The 22,187-nt window shown below is 43.7% G+C and overlaps 1 protein-coding gene across 7 annotated transcripts in view; it reads left to right on the plus strand.

The window, feature by feature from the left end:
• The window catches only part of wnk2 (WNK lysine deficient protein kinase 2), a 138,158-nt gene that overhangs the window by 43,530 nt on the left and 72,441 nt on the right, over positions 1-22,187 (plus strand). For all 7 annotated transcript variants that reach the window (XM_078414662.1, XM_078414667.1, XM_078414668.1 and 4 more), the window contains exons 6-7: positions 1,301-1,520; positions 13,336-13,609. In XM_078414662.1, the coding sequence (XP_078270788.1) occupies positions 1,301-1,520; positions 13,336-13,609 (494 nt within the window). The remainder of the gene's footprint in view (positions 1-1,300; positions 1,521-13,335; positions 13,610-22,187) is intronic.

Below are 22,187 nucleotides of genomic sequence, written 5' to 3' on the forward strand. Positions count from 1 at the left end.
CCAACGAACTGGCCTCCACTGCCTTCTGAGGCAGAGAATTCCACACCTTCACCACTCTCTGACTGGCCTTCACAAGTCAGAGTGTTGAGTATTGAAGTTGATAGGTCATGTTGCAATTATATAAAAAGTTGGTGAGGCCACAATTAAGAGTATTGTGTCAATTTTGGTCACCATGTTATAAGAAAGATGTTGTCAAGCTGGAAAGGGTGCAGGGAAGATTTAAGAGGATGGTGCCAGGACTCAAGGGCCTGAGCTATAGGGAGAGGTTGAGCAGGCTAGGACTTTATTCCTTGGAGCGCAGGAGGATGAGGGGTGATCTCTTAGAGGTGTACAAAATCATGAGAGGAATAAATCGGGTAAACACAGAGTTTTGCCCAGAGTTGGGGAATTGGGAACCAGAAGACATTGGTTTGAGGTGAGGAGGGGGTGTGGGATGAGTTAAAAGGAACCTGGTTGGTAACTTTTTTTACACAGTGGATGGTATGTGTATGGATTGAGCTGCCAGAGGAGGCAGTTGAGGTGGGTATTATTGCAACGAAGAAACATTTAGTTAGGTACATTGATAGGACATGTTTAGAGGAATATGAGCCAAACGTAGGCAGTTGGGACTAGTGTAGATTGGACATGTTGGTCGTCGTGGGCAAGTTAGGCAAAAGGTCTGTTTTCACGCTGTATGACTGAGTACTTGGTCGTATGCATGAAAATTGTGGTTTGATGAATTTGTGATCTGTAGCTATTTTCTAGGTGCAATTTGTCTGAAAGTGTAATCTGTGTAAAAGCTCTTAAGGGAAAGCTGTATTGAACACAGGTCGAGTTTCTCAGCTTGATTTACAGTATCATGCACAAGATTAACTGCACCTTCAGAATATATTAATTACCATTGGCAGTTTGCATGAATGTAAGATGCAGCCTTGAACAATTATGCTGGATATTTTGCAGTGATACTAAAGCGTCATGACCTTTGAAATGTTACTTTTGACCCTTACTATGTTCAGTATGCCACAATAATTAGGAATTCTGCATTAGGACTGTGCACTGGTGATGAACTGCTGATTACAGTTTTTTTGATAAATCTACTTTATATTGTATAAACCAAAGTGGCATGTTCCTTCGTATAAATATATAAATATATTTGAATGTAGATGTATTCTAAACTATTATCCAAATACCCAGATTCATGTGGGTAAATACTTACCTTAATTGCCAAAGTTACAGTAGGAATTTATGGTAGTATATAAGATGGTTCCCAACAGAGAAACTCTACTCAGAATGAATAATTGAGTGTGCTGTTCTTTTCCAGATATGCAATAAAAGATCTTTTAAATCATGCATTCTTTGCGGAGGACACTGGGGTAAGGGTTGAACTTGCTGAAGAAGATGATGGAATAAAAAATTTAATTGCAATGAGACTCTGGATTGATGATCCTAAGAAGCTGAAAGGCAAACCGAAAGACAATGGTGCAATTGAGTTCAGTTTTAACTTGAATAAAGAAAATCCTGAGGATGTTGCACAAGAAATGGTAAGCATTATCATAATTGCAAGGGGAAAACTGTTTCAGAAATGAAATAAGTAACTATAATTTGTATGATGACTCAAAACATGCATTGGTATCCAAATATATTTTGTAGTATTTGGATTATTTTTTTAATGTTTCTGTTTCACAGGTAATTTAAAAAAATGAGTATATCCCACCTCCTGCTGCACTGTAACCTGCATGAGAGTAAGAAGTGCTGCCTGATCCTGACTGATAGGCCTTTAATCTGTAAAAGGCAGTTTGTGTGGGAAGGGATTTAAGACCAATCCTGGGTGAGCAGTCTGGGTCTACAATATCAAACACAATAACTGTCTTACCATAATTGGACATTTGGTGCCACATTATTTCTGGTATGTTCGTGTTTTCTTTGTAATTCTGCACTGTTTTCACACGTAGTAGAATTTTTTTTTCTTGCCCCTCATAACTATCAATTTTGTTTTAAGTTCAAGATTCTAGTTTGTGATTGACTTGTGTCCCCCATAAACTGAATATTGAGATCACATTTCCTTAGGGTCCAAATTAATCTCCTTGCATCACAGGAAAATACACCTAAAATAGCCTGCTCCATGAAGTAATAATGCTCTGGGTAGTTACCAAAAATGGATTTGTAAATTTATTCTACAAACTTCATTCACCACTTCCTGAATTTTTAAGAAGTTGATATCAAATTATATTTACTTGAATGACAGCACCTTATTATAATTAATTTCCAAGATTTCATGCTGAGGGAAAACAAAATGGGGCCAATGCAACAGGGAGAAAATAAAAGGCTGGTTCTTGGAATGAGAAATGGGGGACCTGAGGAAACTGGAATTTACTGGAGAGAAGATGGGAGGCAATAGTGTCCAATCAGCAGAGGAGATGCTTTTCTTCAGTGGAGTAGCCCTGCTCTCACCTTTTGGCTGTTGGAAAATGTGCTTGCTTATTTCAGCCCAGTGTTGTCTATATTATGATGCTGTGTTTCCTGAGCCTTGGAAGGATTGTAACTTCAAATTATGCTTCCACTTGCACTGTAAGAGGCTGGTTTAAAATTGTTTTTTTCATTCTAGATATTCTTGCATTATGTTGTGAAGGCATGCGTCTAAACATTTTTAGCATCTCTTCCCTTGGAACCTTGTGGGAAAATGTATTATAAATTTATACAGCATCTATTTGATATTAATCATTTTTTTAACTGCTTAATGACTTCTCTGCTAGAAATTAAACATTGCAGGTGACCTTATAGAGTAGCTCCAACGATGGATCAGTTCACATTTCTGCAATGATTCTTCAGGGGGAAATTCTCCATATAATGTGGGCAGCAGGAGTTTCAGTTGGTGCATTCCATTCCCTACCGAAACACAGTTGTCACGTGTGGCGGCGCCTAACGGCTGCGGCTCGCTGGCAGTCTGTTCGTCTTTTTTCCTTTTTTTTGTTGTGTGTCGGTGTTGGGATGGTTTTTGTTTTTGTTTTTTGGCTGTGTATGTGTGGGGGGGTGGTGGGGGAAACCTTTCCTTTTTAGGTCTCTTCCTCACATTGCTGGTGCGGCTCGGCCGCGGGACCTAACATCGCCCGGCGCAGCTTGGCTGCTGGTCTTTACACCGCTGGTGCGGCTCGGCCGCGGGGCCTTCCATCGCTCGGTGCGGCTCGGCCGCGGGACTTTACATCGCTGGTGCGGCTCGGCCGCGGGACCTAACATCGCCCGGCGCGGCCGCGGGACGGTTCAACGCCAGGCGTGGCTCGGCCGCGGGACTTTACATCGCTGGTGCGGCTCGGCCGCGGGACTTAGCAGCGCACGGTACGGCCGCGGGGCCTTCCATCGCCCGGCTCGGTCACGGGACGTTTCAGCACCCGGTACGGCTCGGCCGCGGGGCCTTCCATCGCCCGGCTCGGCTGCGGGACTTTTCAGCGCCCGGTGCGGCTCGGCCGCGGGGACTGTGCGGGTGGGTCGGGGACGAGCTGTCTGTCCGTGGGCGTGGGGAAGAGAGTGGAAGTTTTGTTGCCTCCATCACAGTGAGGGGGTGTTTGGAGTCACTGTGATGGATGTTTGGAGTCACTGTGATGGATGTTTGTGTTGGGGTCATGTGTCTTGTGTTCTTTTTTTTTGTGTGTGAGACTGCAATGTAATTTCGTTCGGCACCTCGGTACCGAATGACAAATAAAGCACTGTATTCCTCTGTATTGGTTAGAGCCTTACCACTTCATGATCTTTCGTTACCTCATTAACCAAATTATTAATTTTGTCATGGGATGTGCATTATGTAAAAAAGGCTCTGCAGAATTTACATATAGAGTCAGGAAACAGATCCTTCAGCCCATTTGCCCACACTGGCCAACATGTCCTAGCTACTCTAGTCTCACGCGCCTGTGTTTGGCCCAAATATCTCCAAACCTCTCCTATCCATGGACTTGTCTACCTGTTTCTAAAAGAAAACTTTGGGATAGTCCCAGCCTCAACTACCTCATCTGGCAGCGTGTTCCATGCACCCACCACCCTCTGTGTGAAAAGTTACCCCTCAGATTCCTATTAAATCTTTTCACCTTAAACCTATGTTGACTGGTCCTCGATTCACCTAGTCTTGGCAAGAAATTCTGTGCTTCTACCCAATCTATTCCTCTCATTTTTTAATTAAAAAAAATATATAATATTTTTATTGAATTTTGTAAGGACAGGTAGTGTGTACAATTACAATGGCAGCACTTGGTGTTAAGCATAGAGGCAAGATAAAGTAATGTCCAGTTAAAGCAAAGCATAAAGATTGAAACAGCGTATAGTAGAACAACTGCAAAGAAGAAGAAAAAAAACCTTTAAAAAAAAAACTAAATATTATTCAGGAATTGAAGGAAATAAACAACAGAAGACAAAACAAAACAAAATCTAACATTGGCAACAAGTGTGGGCCCAAAGATATGTGGATGTGATGCACCATGAATAGGACCTTCATGGGTCAGGTGATAAAATTGGCGTGTCACAAATGTAATGCTACGGTGGTTATGGGAGATTTCAACATGCAGGTAGACTGTGAAAATCAGGTTGGAAATGGACCCCAGGAAAGAGAGTTTGTAGAGTGCCTTCGAGATGGATTCTTAGAACAGCTTGTACTGGAGCCTACCAGGGAGAAGGCAATTCTGGATTTAGTGTTGTGTAATGATCCTGATCTGATAAGGGGACTAGAGGTAAAAGAGCCATTAGGAGGCAGTGATCACAACATGATAAGTTTTACTCTGCAAATGGAAAGGCAGAAGGGAAAATCGGAAGTGTCAGTATTACAGTATAGCAAAGGGGATTACAGAGGCATGAGGCAGGAGCTGGCCAAAATTGACTGGAAGAAGGCCCTAGCAGGGAAGACGGTAGAACAGCAATAGCAGGTATTCCTGGGAATAATGCAGAGGTTGCAGGATCAATTTATCCCAAAGAGGCGGAAAGACTAAGGGGAGTAAGAGACACCTGTGGCTGACAAGGGAAGTCAAGGACAGCATAAAAATTAAGGAGAGGAAGTATAACATAGCAAAGAGAAGTGGGAAGACAGAGGATTGGGACTCTTTTAAAGAGCAACAAAAGTTAACTAAAAAGGCAATACGGGGAGAAAAGATGAGGTACGAGGGTAAACTAGCCAATAATATAAAGGAGGATAGCAAAAGTTTTTTTAGGTACGTGAAGAGGAAAAAAATAGTCAAGGCAAATGTGGGTCCCTTGAAGACAGAAGCAGGGGAATTTATTATGGGGAACAAAGAAATGGCAGACGAGTTAAACCGTTACTTTGGATCTGTCTTTACTGAGGAAGATACACACAATCTCCCAAAGGTTCTAGGGGCCGGAGAACCTAGGGTGATGGAGGAACTGAAGGAAATCCACATTAGGCAGGAAATGGTTTTGGGTAGACTGATGGGACTGAAGGCTGATAAATCCCCAGGGCCTGATGGTCTGCATCCCAGGGTACTTAAGGAGGTGGCTCTAGAAATAGTGGAAGCATTGGAGATCAATTTTCAATGTTCTATAGATTCAGGATCAGTTCCTGTGGATTGGAGGATAGCAAATGTTATCCCACTTTTTAAGAAAGGAGGGAGAGAGAAAACGGGTAATTATAGACCAGTTAGTCTGACATCAGTGGTGGGGAAGATGCTGGAGTCAATTATAAAAGACGAAATTGCTGAGCATTTGGATAGCAGTAACAGGATCATTCCGAGTCAGCATGGATTTACGAAGGGGAAATCATGCTTGACAAATCTACTGGAATTTTTTGAGGATGTAACTAGGAAAATTGACAGGGGAGAGTCAGTGGATGTGGTGTACCTCGACTTTCAGAAAGCCTTCGACAAGGTCCCAAATAGGAGATTAGTGGGCAAAATTAGAGCACATGGTATTGGGGGTAGGGTACTGACATGGATAGAAAATTGGTTGACAGACAGAAAGCAAAGAGTGGGGATAAATGGGTCCCTTTCGGAATGGCAGGCAGTGACCAGTGGGGTACCGCAAGGTTCGGTGCTGGGACCCCAGCTATTTACGATATACATTAATGACTTAGATGAAGGGATTAAAAGTACCATTAGCAAATTTGCAGACGACACTAAGCTGGGGGGTAGTGTGAATTGTGTGGAAGATGCAATAAGGCTGCAGGGTGACTTGGACAGGTTGTGTGAGTGGGCGGATACATGGCAGATGCAGTTTAATGTAGATAAGTGTGAGGTTATTCACTTTGGAAGTAAGAATAGAAAGACAGATTATTATCTGAATGGTGTCAAGTTAGGAAGAGGGGATGTTCAACGAGATCTGGGTGTCCTAGTGCATCAGTCACTGAAAGGAAGCATGCAGGTACAGCAGGCAGTGAAGAAAGCCAATGGAATGTTGGCCTTCATAACAAGAGGAGTTGAGTATAGGAGCAAAGAGGTCCTTCTACAGTTGTACCGGGTCCTGGTGAGACCGCACCTGGAGTACTGTGTGCAGTTTTGGTCTCCAAATTTGAGGAAGGATATTCTTGCTATTGAGGGCGTGCAGCGTAGGTTCACTAGGTTAATTCCCGGAATGGCGGGACTGTCGTATGTTGAAAGGCTGGAGCAATTAGGCTTGTATACACTGGAATTTAGAAGGATGAGGGGGGATCTTATTGAAACATATAAGATAATTAGGGGATTGGACACATTAGAGGCAGGAAACATGTTCCCAATGTCCAGAACAAGGGGCCACAGTTTAAGAATAAGGGGTAGGCCATTTAGAACGGAGATGAGGAAGAACTTTTTCAGTCAGAGAGTGGTGAAGGTGTGGAATTCTCTGCCTCAGAAGGCAGTGGAGGCCAGTTCGTTGGATGCTTTCAAGAGAGAGCTGGATAGAGCTCTTAAGGATAGCGGAGTGAGGGGGTATGGGGAGAAGGCAGGAACGGGGTACTGATTGAGAGTGATCAGCCATGATCGCATTGAATGGCGGTGCTGGCTCGAAGGGCTGAATGGCCTACTCCTGCACCTATTGTCTATTGACCTTATCTCATCCTGTCAAACACATGAGATATATGAGTCAGTTCATTTCTGCTGGGTTATTGACCATTTGTCGAGAAGCGGTTTCCAGATTTTCAGGAAGTCATTCTCCTTGTTGGTAAGTTTATATCGGGCCTTCCATATGAATCACAGTTCCCCGCTCCCTCAGCCATTGGTGGAATGTGGGACTAGACTCGGATTTCCATTGTTGCAAAATGAGACGTTTCGCGAGCAGAGTGCAGAGTGAGATGGCCTGAGTAGTAAGATTATCTAGGACACAGTTCACAGGTAACATGGCCTGAGTAGTAAGGTTATCTAGGACACAGTTCACAGGTAACATGGCCTGAGTAGTAAGATTATCTAGGACAGAGTTCACAGGTAACTCAAATATCACGAGAAAGGGGTCTGGTGTTATTGTTGTACTATAAGCCTTTGATATGTAATCAAATATAAGAGACCAGAAGGAGTGGAGCTTGGGGCAAAGCCACAGCTGATGGGTGAGCATACCCGTGTCCTATTTACACTTATCGCAGAGGGGAGAGACGTTAGGAGATATAGTATTGCGCCTCGGTTTTGTGTACTGGAGCCTGTGTACAATCTTGAATTGTATAAGTCTATGTCTAACGTTTATGGAACTGTTGTATATCTTAATAAGAATTGCCTTCCATGTATCGTCAGTGATTTCAGTGCCCAGCTCTTCTACCCATGTGTTCCTTAATTTGGCATCAGACAGTACAACATGGGTTTGCAAGAATGAATAGAGAAAAGAGATTGACCCCTTACTGTTAGGATCATTGCGAATAAGGCTGTCAAGTATGGTATGTTCAGGCATATTTTCATAATGTGGTAAGTGAGTCTTAACATAGTTCCTTATTTGGAGGTATCTAAGAAAATGTGTTGATGGTAGGCTATAGGATTGTTGCAGTTGTTGGAAGGATGATGGGTCGCCATCAAAATATAAGTCTCCGATTGTGACTATGTTTTTATTTTTCCAGACGGAGAAAACAGAATCATCTAAACCTGGAGGGTAGGCATGGTTTTTGCAGATAGGACTATCCATGTAAACTTTGGGCAAATTCAGGAACGATTGAATTTGCCTCCATGTTCTTAATGAGTTTAAGATAACAGGGCTGGTTATGTATGCTGGAATTTTTACCTTGACGGGATTATTCAAAAGAGCAGGAAGAGATGTATACCCGCAGTCTGCCTGTTCAATCTGGAGCCAGCGAGCCGCGGTTATTAGAGTGGGGTCTGGTTATTAGAGTGGGGTCTGGTTATTAGAGTGGGGTCTGGTTATTAGAGTGGGGTCTGGTTATTAGAGTGGGGTCTGGTTATTAGAGTGGGGTCTGGTTATTAGAGTGGGGTCTGGTTATTAGAGGGGTCTGGTTATTAGTGGGGTCTGGTCATTAGAGGGGTCTGGTTATTAGAGTGGGGACTGGTTATTAGAGGGGACTGGTTATTAGAGGGGACTGGTTATTAGAGGGGTCTGGTTATTAGAGGGGTCTGGTTATTAGAGTGGGGACTGGTTATTAGAGTGGGGACTGGTTATTAGAGTGGGGACTGGTTATTAGAGTGGGGACTGGTTATTAGAGTGGGGACTGGTTATTAGAGTGGGGACTGGTTATTAGAGTGGGGACTGGTTATTAGAGTGGGGTCTGGTTATTAGAGGGGACTGGTTATTAGAGGGGTCTGGTTATTAGAGGGGGGTCTGGTTATTAGAGTGGGGACTGGTTATTAGAGTGGAGACTGGTTATTAGAGGGGTCTGGTTATTAGTGTGGGGACTGGTTATTAGAGTGGGGACTGGTTATTAGACTGGGGACTGCTGATAGGCTTTTGCTCCAGAGGGACAAGATTCTTAGGTTTGCAGCCCAGTTGGGCGGCACGGTAGCGCAGCGGTAGAGTTGCTGCTTTACAGCGAATGCAGCGCCGGAGACTCAGGTTCGATCCTGACTACGGGTGCTGCACTGTAAGGAGTTTGTACGTTCTCCCCGTGACCTGCGTGGGTTTTCTCCGAGATCTTCGGTTTCCTCCCACACTCCAAAGACGTACAAGTATGTAGGTTAATTGGCTGGGTAAATGTAAAAATTGTCCCTAGTGGGTGTAGGATAGTGTTAATGTACGGGGATCACTGGGCGGCACGGACTTGGAGGGCCGAAAAGGCCTGTTTCCGGCTGTATATATATGATATGATATGATAATAAAATTGAAATCGTGGGAGGCCAAAACCACCTTTTAACCTATCCTTATATAGATGTTGTTTTGATATTCTGGCCACTTTATTGTTCCAAATAAATGTTGAGATGATAGAATCCAATTTCTTGAAGTAGTATAATGATATATAGACCGGTAGGCACCGAAACATGTGCAGGAATCTAGGGAGCGTAACCATTTTTGTGGCATTAATGCGGCCGACTAGAGAGATTGGTGACGTATTCCAGAATTCAATATTATGCCACAGCTGTTGGGTCTTGCTTTCCCAATTAGTCTTTAAGAGATCATCATATTTACGCATAGCAATAATACCTAAACTCTTAATTTGCCTATCTACAATCTTAAAGGGCATCGTGCGTAGAAACTCTAGGTCTACCTTTTCCGATATTGGAAGCAATTCACTCTTTTCCTAATTAATAGTGTATCCCGAAAGGCGACCAAAAGTTTCAATTAAACGCAAAAAAGGGGAAAGAAACATTTTAGGGTGCGATAAATACAGTTATATCATCCGCAAAAAGTGATAGGTGATGGTTTGTTTCATGTATTTGAATAGGCTTATAATCTGGGTTTGCTCTAATTTGACTGGCAAGCACTTCGATGCATAAATTAAATAAATACGGCGAACAAGAACAGCCTTGTTGAATGCCTCTATGTAGATAGAATGGCTGTGATATCTTCCCATTGGTAATAATGGAGGCTTGGGGTTGAGTGTAAATTATATTAATCCAATTTATAAATGTATTACCAAAACCGAAGTGGTTTAAGGTGTCTAACATGAATTTCCATTCGATATGGTCAAACGCCTTCTCTGCGTCTAAGGCGATGACCACACATTCCTCTTTGTGACCGTGATACATTAGATTAGTAGATTAGAGTAATTACGACGGCCAGGTACAAACCCTTATTGATCAGGGTGTATTAATTTATGAACTAGACCAAGTAGGTTAATTAGCTGTATGTAGGTTAATTAGCTGGGTAAATGTAAAAATTGTCCCTAGTGGGTGTAGGATAGTGTTAATGTACGGGGATCGCTGGGCGGCACGGACTTGGTGGGCCGAAAGGGCCTGTTTCCGGCTGTATATATATGATATGATATGATATGAAGTAGACCCGTTGGGCCCAAACCTCCTGCATTGGTGCAACCACCTCTCCCCCCACCCCTCCCCCTTCCCCCCTCCCTCCTCCCTTCCCACTTCCCCCCTCCCCCCTTCCCCTCCCCCTACTCCATCCCCATCAACCCCCTTTCCTACATGTGCTCAAGTTTTCACCCGCATCCTAAAGACGTGCAGGTTTGTGGGTTAATTAACCTATATAGGCTCTAGTGTGCAGGGAGTGGATGTAAAAGTGTGACAACATCGAACTACATGTGAAAATGGGTGATCAATGGTTGGCGTGACTCAGTGGGACGAAGGGCCTGTTTCTGTGCTGTATCTCTAAACTAAACTAAACAAGTAGAGAAGAAGACAGTGTGCTGGAGTAACTCATTGGATCAGGCAGCATCTCAGAACATGGATAGGTAACGTTTCGAGACTTGATTCCTTGTGGTGGGGAAGGGGGGAAAGAAACCCGGAAGAGAGAGCTGGACAAAGCCAGGCAGATAATAGGCCAGGTGTGGAGGGTTATTTGATAGGCAGAAGATTGGACGAAGGTCAGATGAAATGACAGAAGGGTTAGTTTAGAGATACAGCGCGGAAACAGGCGCTTTGGCCCACCAGGTCCGTGCCGATCAGTGACCCCATACACTAACACTATCCACACAATAGGGACAATTTACAATCATACTAAGCCAATTACCCTTCAAATCTGTGCATCTTTGGAGCGTGGGAGGAAAGTGGAGAAAACCCAGGTCACGGGGGGAATGTACAAAGTCCATACATTGATGTACCTGTAGTCCGGATCAAACCCGGATCTCTGGCGCATCTCTGGGGACTATGTAAGGCAGCAACTCTACCACTGCGGGACAGGCAGCATCTCTGGAGAGAAGGAATGGACGACGTTTCGGGTCAAGACCCTTCTTCAGACCTCCCTCCAGAGATGCTGCCTATCTCGCTGAACCTTCTCTCCACAGATGCTGCCTGTCCCGCTGAGTTACTCCAGCAATTTGTGTCCACCTTCGATTTAAACCAGCATCTGCAGTTCTTTCCCACACAACTCTACCACTGCGCCAACTTGCCGCCTGTGTGAGACAAAAGGATTGAAGATATGTGAATTGTAAAGTAGAGGAAGAAATGTAGATGGAAGGGAAGTGGGAGAGCAAAGAGAACTTGATTGCATTATTTGTATTTTATATTGTATGCAGATAAACTTCAGTATTGGAAGCTAAAGTAGTACAGATGTGTTAATCAGAGATTTGCCCACTTAGCCAGTTTTGAGTTTCAAAGTTTAGTTAAAAAAATTGAAGGAATTTAACCAAACTTAATCTTGATGTGTGCGTCCGCGAGATGTGACACAACTTTATAGGAATTTGGTGCGGATGCATTTGGAATATTGTGTGTAGTTCTGCATGCTCCATGATAGGAAGAATGCAGAATGAATGAGTGAATACGTTTATTGGCCAAATATGTGCATATACAAGGAATGTGCCTTGATGCTCCACTCACAAATGACAACACAAACATTCAGTTAACAATTAAGAATAAAGCATAACCACATCAGAACAATAAGGATACACCATTACGGTCTAAACATGTGGGTGAAAATACACCAGAGCAAAAAAGAGACTACAGACATTGGTTATTGAGTAGAACTATCACTCGTGGAAAAAAAGCTGTTTTTATGTCTGGCTGTGGCTGCTTTGACAGTCCGGAGTCGCCTTCCAGAGGGAAGTGCTTCAACGATTTTGTGGCCAGGGTGAGAGGGGCCAGAGATGATCCTGCCCCCTCGCTTCCTGGCCCTTGCAGTGTACAGTTCGTCAATGGGGGGAAGGTTGCAGCCAACAACGTTCTCAGCTGTGCGAACGATCCGTTGCAGCCTCCGGATGTGGTGCTTGGTGGCTGAGCCAAACTAGACCATGATGGAGAAGGTGAGGACGGACTCAATGATAGCAGTATAGAATTGGACCATCATTGCCTGTGGCAGATTGTGTTTCCTCAGTTGCCGCAGGAAGTACATCCTGTGTTGGGACTTTTTGACTGTGGAGTCGATGGTGGCCCCCCATTTAAGGTCCCTGGTGATGATGGTTCTAAGGAACTTAAATGACTCCACAGATGTGATTTGACTTAAATGACTCCACAGGTGTTGTTGATGGTGAGTGGGGGGAGAGGAAGGGGAGCTCTTCGAAAGTCTACAATTAGTTCCACTGTCTTAAGAACATTGAGCTCCAGGTTGTTGTGATGGCACCAGGACGCCAGCTGTGTCACTTCCCATTTGTAGGCAGAAGAGGTTTACCACCATGTTGCTTGGATTAGAGGTTATTAATTGTAGGGAGAGGTTGAACAAACCTGGACATAAAGTGCTGCAGTAACTCAGCAGGTCAGGCAGCATTCCTGGAGAACAAAGATCGGTGACATTTCGGGTTGAGATCCATCTTCATACTTGGATTGTTTTCTCTGGAGCATTGTTAATGACAAGGAAATCTGATAGAAGTATATAGAATGATGGCAAACATTGATGGGATAGACAGTAAGAAAATTTTCCCCATGGTGGAAATATCAAAGACCAGAGGGGATAGCTTTCAGGTGGAAGGAGCAAGTGCAGGACACAGAGGGTGTGTGCCTGGAACAGGCTGCTAGGGCACAGAGGCAGATACCATTGTGCCATTTAATAGTCTTTTAGATAGGCACATTGATATATAGACGATGGAGGGATGCGGATCACATGCAGGGATACGGATCACATGCATGCAATTAGCTTATCTTATCATGTTCGGCACAGATATTGTAGGCCAAAGGGCCTGTTCCTGTGCTATACTTTTCTATGTTCAATGGTCTGTGTTCTTTCCTTCCCTGCCACAGATACTGTCTGGGATGCTGAGTTCCTTCAGCAGCTTTTTAAAAATTCTGCCGTAACCTTGATCTTTTATTTAATAAACTAATATTATCCATCAAGCTCAGAGTGGAGGAGAACGATCATTGTACATTATAACATTTTGTACATTACAACATTTTGTACATTATAACTTTTATTTGGATTCTGTTGCAGATTGACTCAGGGTTCTTTCAAGAATGTGATTCCAAGACGGTTGCCAAGTCGATACGGGATAGAGTAGCTTTAATTAAGCGGAGAAGGGTAAGGAGTCAGCAAGTAAATGAGGCTAGTGCCGACAGAGAGACGGATAACCAGGATAAAGAGAAGAACGGTTTTCATCAAGTTATTGACAACTCTCAGCAAGGCCAACAAATCTCAGAATTGGAAGAACCTGAAGCTGACCAACACATGTGTCCAAGTCTGCTGAAGAGTGTTACATCCATGATGTGTGAGTGAGGTTATTTAATTTTGATTGTTTAATATTCAGAGTATCTTTTGAAATTTTTTTCAGTGGTGAAAGTAATTAGAAAAATCACGTTTAATGAAAAGCTGAGTAGATAAGGTGTATTTGAATGTGATATTTATACTTGGTTACGCCCACAAAAAATCATTTGATTAGAGCTGAGCAGATTGTTACAATTTAATATTCTTTCTTCTACATTCTCTTTAAATACATAGACTAGTTTTGGATAGTGAAGCATGCAAATCTGTCTAAATAGATCCATACATTCAAAACGTGAGGTGCATAGCTTAATTTAGATGATATATCTTTTTAAGATAGTAATTGTTTCCATGCAAAAATCACTTTGTTGTAAAAAAATGTGTAACTAAGCCACATAAAGTAGGGAATATTAAATGCTGTGACATTTCATTAAAATCTGCGATAAATTCATTCATCAATACAATAGCAAGGAGAGGATTATTGCTGATATTACCAATTGTAATAGTTTCAGGATTTGCATATAATATTTTAACAGATTGAAAGATTGTGGATACCCATTGTATGTAGAGCTCTTTATTCACAAGCTAATAGGAAAGAACACAAATGAGCTATTAGAAGTGCCAAAAAGGGGCCATGCCATTCTTTGGCTTTGCATGGTGTAGGTCCTGTCTTACTAACCCAATCTAGTTTTTTGAGGAGGTGACAAAGGTGATCAATGAGGGTAAGGTGTTGGATGTTGTCCACGGGGATTTTAGCAGATTTTGCCAAAGTCCCCATGGTACTGCGCATTCATAAAGTATGCAGACCCCTTCATCTTTTCCACTTTTTGTTACGTTACAGCCTTATTTTAAATTGATTAAACTCATTTTTTCCATCAATCTACACACAATACCCCAGTATGAAGACGCAGAAAAAGGTGTTTAGAACTTGTTGAAAAGTAATTAAAAAGAAATAACTGAAATATCACATTTACAAAAGTATTCAGACCCTTTGCTATATAAGGTGTAAGTTGCAGCAGTAGTTAAAATTGGCATGTAACAAAGGTAATGCCATTGTAGTTATGGGGGATTTCAATATGCAGGTAGATTGGAAAATCAGGTTGGTTCTGGACCCCAAAAAAAGGAGTTTGTAGAGTGCCTACACGATGGATTCTTAGAGCAGCTTGTACTAGAGCCCACCAGAGAGAAGGCAATTCTGGATTTAGTATTGTCCAATGAGCCAGATTTAACAAGGGAACTCAAGGTAAAGGAACCGCTTGGAGGTAGTGACCTTAATATGATTAGTTTTAATCTGCAATTTGAGAGGGAGAATGTTAAACCAGGAATGTCAGTGTTGTAGTTGAACAAAGGGGACTATGAAAGCATGAGAGAGGAGCTGGCCAAGGCCAATTGGAAAAGGATCCTAGCAGGAATGACGGTGGAACAGCAATGGCAGGAATTTCTTGGCATAATTCAGAAGATGCAGGATTATTTCATTCCAAAGAGGAAGAAAGATTCATAGAAACATAGACATAGAAAATAGGTGCAGGAGTAGGCCATTCGGCCCTTTGAGCCTGCACCGCCATTCAATATGATCATGGCTGATCATCCAGCTCAGTAACCTGTACCTGCCTTCTCTCCATACCCCCTGATCCCTTTAGCCACAAGGGCCACATCTAACTCCCTCTTAAATATAGCCAATGAACTGGCCTCAACTTCCTTCTGTGGCAGAGAATTCCACAGACTCACCACTCTCTGTGTGAAGAAATGTTTTCTCATCTCGGTCCTAAAAGACTTCCCCCTTATCCTGAAGCTGTGACCCCTGGTTCTGGACTTCCCCAACATCGGGAACAATCTCCCTGCATCTAGCCTCTCCAACCCCTTAAGAATTTTATATGTTTCTATAAGATCCCCCCTCAGTCTTCTAAATTCCAGCGAGTATAAGCCTAGTCTATCCAGTCTTTCTTCATATGAAAGTCCTGCCATCCCAGGGATCAATCTGGTGAACCTTCTCTGTACTCCCTTTAAGGCTAGAATGTCTTTCCTCAGATTAGGAGACCAAAACTGTACACAATACTCCAGGTGCGGTCTCACCAAGGCCCTGTACAACTGTAGCAGAACCTCCCTGCTCCTATACTCAAATCCTCTTGCTATGAATGCTAACATACCACTCGCTTTCTTCACTGCCTGCTGCACCTGCACGCTTGCTTTCAATGACTGGTGCACCATGACACCCAGGTCACGTTGCATCTCCCCTTTTCCTAATTGGCCACCATTCAGGTAATACTCTGCTTTCTTGTTCTTGCTGCCAAAGTGGATAACCTCACATTTATCCACATTATATTGCATCTGCCATGCATTTGCCCACTCTCCTAATCTATCCAAGTCACTCTGCAGCCTCCTAGCATCCTCCTCGCAGCTAACACTGCCACCCAGCTTCGTGTCATCCGCAAACTTAGAGATGTTGCATTCAATTCCCTCGTCCAAATCATTAATATATATTGTAAATAACTGGGGTCCCAGCACTGAGCCTTGCAGTACCCCACTAGTCACTGCCTGCCATTCCGAAAAGGACCCGTTTATTCCTACTCTTTGCTTCCTGTCCGCCAACCAATTCTCTATCTACCTCAACACTGAACCCCCAATAGCGTGTGCTTTAAGTTTGTATACCAATCTCCTATGTGGGACCTTGTCGAAGGCCTTCTGAAAGTCCAGATATAACACATCGACTGGTTCTCCCTTATCCACTCTACTAGTTACATCCTCGAAAAATTCTATAAGATTCGTCAGACATGATTTGCCTTTCATAAATCCATGCTGACTTTGTCTGATGATTTCACCACTTTCCAAATGTGATGCTATCACATCTTTAATAACTTACTCTAGCATTTTCCCCACTACCGATGTTAGGCTAACTTGTCTATAATTCCCCGTTTTCTCTCTCCCTCCCTTTTTAAAAAGTGGGGTTACATTAGCTACCCTCCAATCCTCAGGAACTACTCCAGAATCTAAAGAGTTTTGAAAAATTATCACTAATGCATCCATTATTTCTGGGGCTACTTCCTTAAGCACTCTGGGATGCAGCCTATCTGGCCCTGGGGATTTATCTGCCTTTAATCCATTTAATTTACCTAACACCACTTCCCGACTAACCTGGATTTCCCTCAGTTCCTCCATCTCATTAGACCCCCGGTCCCCTGCTATTTCCGGCAGATTGTTTATGTCTTCCTTAGGGCCCTGGTGAGACCACATCTTGAGTATTGTGTGCAGTTTTGGTCTCCTAATTTGAGGAAGGATGTCCTTGCTATTGAGGCAGTGCAGCATAGGTTCACAAGGTTAATCCCTGGGATGGAGGGCCTGTCGCATGAGGAAAGATTGGAAAGGCTGGACTTGTATACACTGGAGTTTAGAAGAATGAGAGGGGATCTTATAGAGACGTATAAAATTATAAAAGGACTCGACAAGCTAGATGCAGGAAAAATGTTCCCAGCGTTGAGGGAGTCCAGAACCAGGGGCTACAATCTAAGAATAAAGGGGAGGCCATTTGAAACTGAGGTGAGAAGAAACTTTTTCATCCAGAGTTGTGAATTTGTGGAATACTCTGCCACAGAAGGCAGTGGAGGCTAATTCACTAGATGAATTTAAAAGAGAGATAGATGGAGCTCTAGGGGCTAGTGGAATCAAGGGATATGGGGAGAAGTCAGGTTTACTGATTGTGGATAATCACAATGAATGGCGGTGCTGGCTCGAAGGGTCAAATGGCCTCCTCCTGCACCTATTTTCTATGTTTTCTACGACACTCAAAATTGAGCTTGGGTTCATCCTGTTTGCATTGATTATCCTTGAGATGTTTCTACAACTTGATTGGAGTCCACCAGTGGTAAATTAAATTGATTGGACATGATTTAGAAAGGCACACAGTTGTCTATATAAGGTCCCACAGTTGACAGTGCATGTCAGAGCAAAAACTGAGCCATGAAGACGAAGGAATTGTCGGTAGACCTCCGAGACAGGATCTGTGTCGAGACACAGATCTGGGGAAGGGTATAAAGCAATTTCTGCAGCATTGCAGGTCCCGAAGAGCACAGTGGCCTCGGTCATTCTTAAATGGAAGAACTTTGGAACCATCAGGACTCTTCATAGAGTTGGCCGCCTGGCCAAACTGTGCAATCGGGGGAGAAGGGCCTTGGTCAGGGAGGTGACCAAGAGCCCGATGGTCTCTCTGACAGAGCTCCAGAGTTCCTCTGTGAAGATGGGAGAACCTTCCAGAACAACTATATCTGCAGCATTCCACCAATCAGGCCTTTATGGTAGAGTGGCCAGACGGAAGCCATTCCTCAGTATAAGGCACATGACAGCCAGCTTGGAGTTTGCCAAAAGGCACCTAAAAGACTCTCAGACCATGAGAAACTGGATTCTGATTAAATCCAGTCAGGTCTGATGTAATCAAGATTGGACTCTTTGGCCTGAATGTCAAGCGTCACATCTGGAGGAAACCAGGCACCGTTCTGGTTTGTAAATTGTAAATTTCCCCGGTGTGGGACGAATAAAGGAATATATTATTATTATTATCATCACCTGGCCAATACTATACCTATGGTGAAGCATGGTGGTGGAATGTGTGGGTGTTTTTCAGCAGCAGGAACTGGGGGACTAGTCAGGATCAAGGGAAAAATGAACGGAGCAAAGTACAAGGAGATCCTTGACCAGAACCTGCTCCAGAGCGTTCTGGACCTCAGACTGGGGCGTAGGTTCACCTTCCAACAGGACAATGACCCTAAGCACACAGCCAAGACAACGCAGGAGTGGCTTCATGGCAAGTCTGGATGTCCTTGAGTGGCCCAGCCAGAGCCCGGACTTGATTGAACATCTCTGGAGGGACCTGAAAATAGCTGTGCATCGACGCTCCCTTTCCAACCTGACAGAGCTTGAGAGGATCTGCAGAGAAGAATGGGAAAAATTACCCAAATACAGGTGTGCCAAGCTTGTTGCGTCATACCCAAGAAGACTTGAGGCTGTAATCGCTGCCAAAGGTGCCTCAACAAAGTATTGAGTAAAGAGTCTGAATACTTATGTAGATGTGATATTTCAGTTATTTCTTTTCAATTACTTTGCAAAAATTTCTAAACACCTATTTTCGTTTTTTTTAATTATGGGGTATTGTGTGCAGATTGATTAAAAAAAATTAAAATTTAATCCATTTTAAAATAAGGCTGTAACGTAACAAAATGTGGAAAAAGTGAAGGGGTCTGATTACATTCTGAATGCCCTGTATCTGATTCAGAAGATTATAATGCATCTGAGTAACAGTGTCTTCTTGTATGTATGGATTCATAACTGGTTTATTGATAGGTTTGTGGTGGAAGTACAATATTCAGGCTGGAAGTAACCAGCGGAGATTCCACAGGAATCTTGTCCTGGGACTTCTTATTTGTGTGTGTGTGTGTCTCAGAATCAATCGCGGTGGCCGGAGTGCTGGTAAAGGGTGGCGGTGGCAGGCCTGGACACGGCGGCTGAGGAAGCCGGCGGTGGCTGTGGGGCCAGTACGTCTGGCCTGGACCCAGCCTGGTTTGTGGTGCAGGTGGGACCAGTGTCGGCAGGTGGTGAAGGTCGGTAGAACAGGTCTGGAAGTAGCCTGGTTGGCAGTGCAGGTGGGGCCAGTGTCGGCAGCAACTTCGGTATCTCGTCCTCATAGAGACCAGGGAGGTGGTGAACGTTACCGCTGTCTTTCCCAGCACCACTGCAGTCTTGACCTCATGGAGGTCGGGTTCATAACTTTATCATTGGTGGGTCACCTATCCATGCTCTCCAGGGATGCTGCCTGTCATGCTGAGTTACTCCAGCACTTTGTGTCCTTCATCATTGCACAAATGTTGATCCAAGCCATTGCTTGTCAATTTTAATAGCTCCACAGTGTAACTAGCAGCCTGTCTTTTCAGACGGTGGTGTCTGATTACTATAGGGTGCTCCATCTGGTATAATTGAAATCCTTTATAATAGCCATTAGGTCATAAGTGACAGGAGCGAATTAGGCCAATCGGCCCATCAAGCCTACTCTGTCATTCAATCATGGCTGATCTATCTTTCGTAACCCCATTCTCCTGCCTTCTCATAACCTCTGACAGCCGTACTAATCAAGAGGTCTGCAATACCAAGGGTTTGCCGTATACAAACACGCGTGAAACTTAAACATAAACGTCAATTAGTTTATTATTATTGTCGTGTGTACTGAGGTACGGTTAAAAGCTTTTGTGTATTATCCAATCAACGAAAAGGCTATGCATGATTACAATCAAGCCGTCCATAATGTACTAATATGGGATCAAGGATATATAATTTAATGCAAGATAAAGTTCAATTAAAGATAGTTCAAAGATCTCCAATGAGGTAGATGGGCGATCAAGACTGCACTCTAACTGGTGGGAGGATGGTACAGTTGCCTGATAATAGCTGGGAAGAAACTGTCCCTGAATCTGGAGGTGTGCGTTTTCAAACATCTGTACCTCTTGCCTGATGGGAGAGGGGAGACGAGGGAGTGAACAGAGAGAGACTGATCCTTGATTATGCTGGTGGCCTTGCCAAGGCTGCACGAAGTTTCGGTGGAGTCCATGGAAAGGAGGTTCGTTCACGTGATAGTCTGGACTACGTCCACAACTCTCTGCAATTTCTTGTGGTCTTTCTGTGATACATCCTGATAAAATGCTTTCCACGGTGTATCTAGAGTAGATTATGTCAGTTGTTGGGGACATGCCAAACTTCCTAAGCTTTCTAAGGAAGAGAAGGTGTTGGTCATGGTTTCATGCTTGCTTGGCCATGGGTTAGTTTGTAAGTCTGCAGTTGTCCCCAAGATTGTTTGGGTCACAGACTTTGAGGAAGGATGTTAAAGTATAGAGTGGGATAAATCAACCACACATGAACTGGTAAATGGAGGTTAATTCAAGCAAGTGTGAGATGTTTCACTTCAGGAGATTGAATGTAAGGGAAAAATATACAATTTAATTGTCAGACCATTGGCAGCATTGATGTATAACGGGATTGTGGGGTTCACATCACCAGCACACTGAGTGTGGCAACACAAGTAGATATAGGACAAAGTGGCATTTGCTCTGCTCACCCTCTGGCGGGACTGTCATGAAGTCATTTTACAGCTGTATGGGACGTTGGTTAGGCTGTATTTGGAGTATTGCGTGCTGTTCTGCTTATGCCAATACAGGAAGGGTGTGAAGACTTTGGAAAGGGTGCAGAGGAGGTTAACCAGAATGATGCCTGGATTTGGGAGTATTAGCTACAGGGTTATTTTCTATGCAGTGCTACAGTTTAAGGGATGATCTGATAAAAGTATATAAAATTATGAGAGGCCTTCATAGGGTAGATGGTTGGAACCTTTTTCCCAGGTTGGGAATATCAAATACTAGACGAGAGAGGCAAAATGTAAAGGAGGTGTGCAGGGCATTTTGTTTTAAGCAGGATGTAGAGTGCCTGGAAAGTGCTGCTGGGTTGGTGGTGGACACAGATATGATGCTTCAGAGACGTTTGCCTGCATATCCATGTGCCTATCCAATGGACGGATAGGAAATATATGCAGGAAGATAAATGCTAGTCTTGTGATCATGTACTGCACATACATTGTGGGGTAAAGGACCTGTTCCTGTGATGTGCTGTTCTTTTTATGCTGGAGTTGCAGACATTGAAATAAGCTGTAAAACAACAGTGGGATATATAAATCAACTACAGAAATTGAGAGAGAAATGGCAGTGAAGAAAGCGAATGGTATGTTGGCATTCATAGCGAGGGGATTTGAGTATAGGAGCAGGGAGGTTCTGCTGCAGTTGTACAGAGCATTGGTGAGACCACACCTGGAGTATTGCGTACAGTTTTGGTCTCCTAATCTGAGGAAAGACATTCTTGCCTTAGAGGGAGTACAGAGAAGGTTCACCAGATTGATTCCTGGGATGGCAGGACTTTCATATGAAGAAAGACTGGATAGACTCGGCTTGTACTCGCTGGAATTTAGAAGATTTAGGGGGGATCTTATAGAAACGTACAAAATTCTTAAGGGGTTGGACAGGCTAGATGCAGGAAGATTGTTCCCAATGTTGGGGAAGTCCAGAACAAGGGGGTCACAGTTTAAGGATAAGGGGGAAGTCTTTCAGAAGGCCTTCGACAAGGTCCCACATAGGAGATTGGGGTACAAACTTAAAGCACACGGTATTGGGGGGTTCAGTGTTGAGGTGGATAGAGAATTGGTTGGCGGACAGGAAGCAAAGAGTAGGAATAAACAGGTCCTTTTCGGAATGGCAGGCAGTGACGAGTGGGGTACCGCAAGGCTCAGTGCTGGGACCCCAGTTATTTACAATATATATTAATGATTTGGACGAGGGAATTGAATGCAACATCTGGGTGGCAGTGTTAGCTGCGAGGAGGATGCTAGGAGGCTGCAGAGTGACTTGGATAGATTAGGAGAGTGGGCAAATGCATGGCAGATGCAATATAATGTGGATAAATGTGAGGTTATCCACTTTGGCGGCAAGGACAGGAAAGCAGAGTATTACCTGAATGGTGGCCAATTAGGAAAAGGGGAGATGCAACGTGACCTGGGTGTTAGG

Source organism: Rhinoraja longicauda, chromosome 17, assembly GCF_053455715.1.
Source record: "Rhinoraja longicauda isolate Sanriku21f chromosome 17, sRhiLon1.1, whole genome shotgun sequence".
Taxonomy (NCBI): domain Eukaryota; kingdom Metazoa; phylum Chordata; class Chondrichthyes; order Rajiformes; family Arhynchobatidae; genus Rhinoraja; species Rhinoraja longicauda.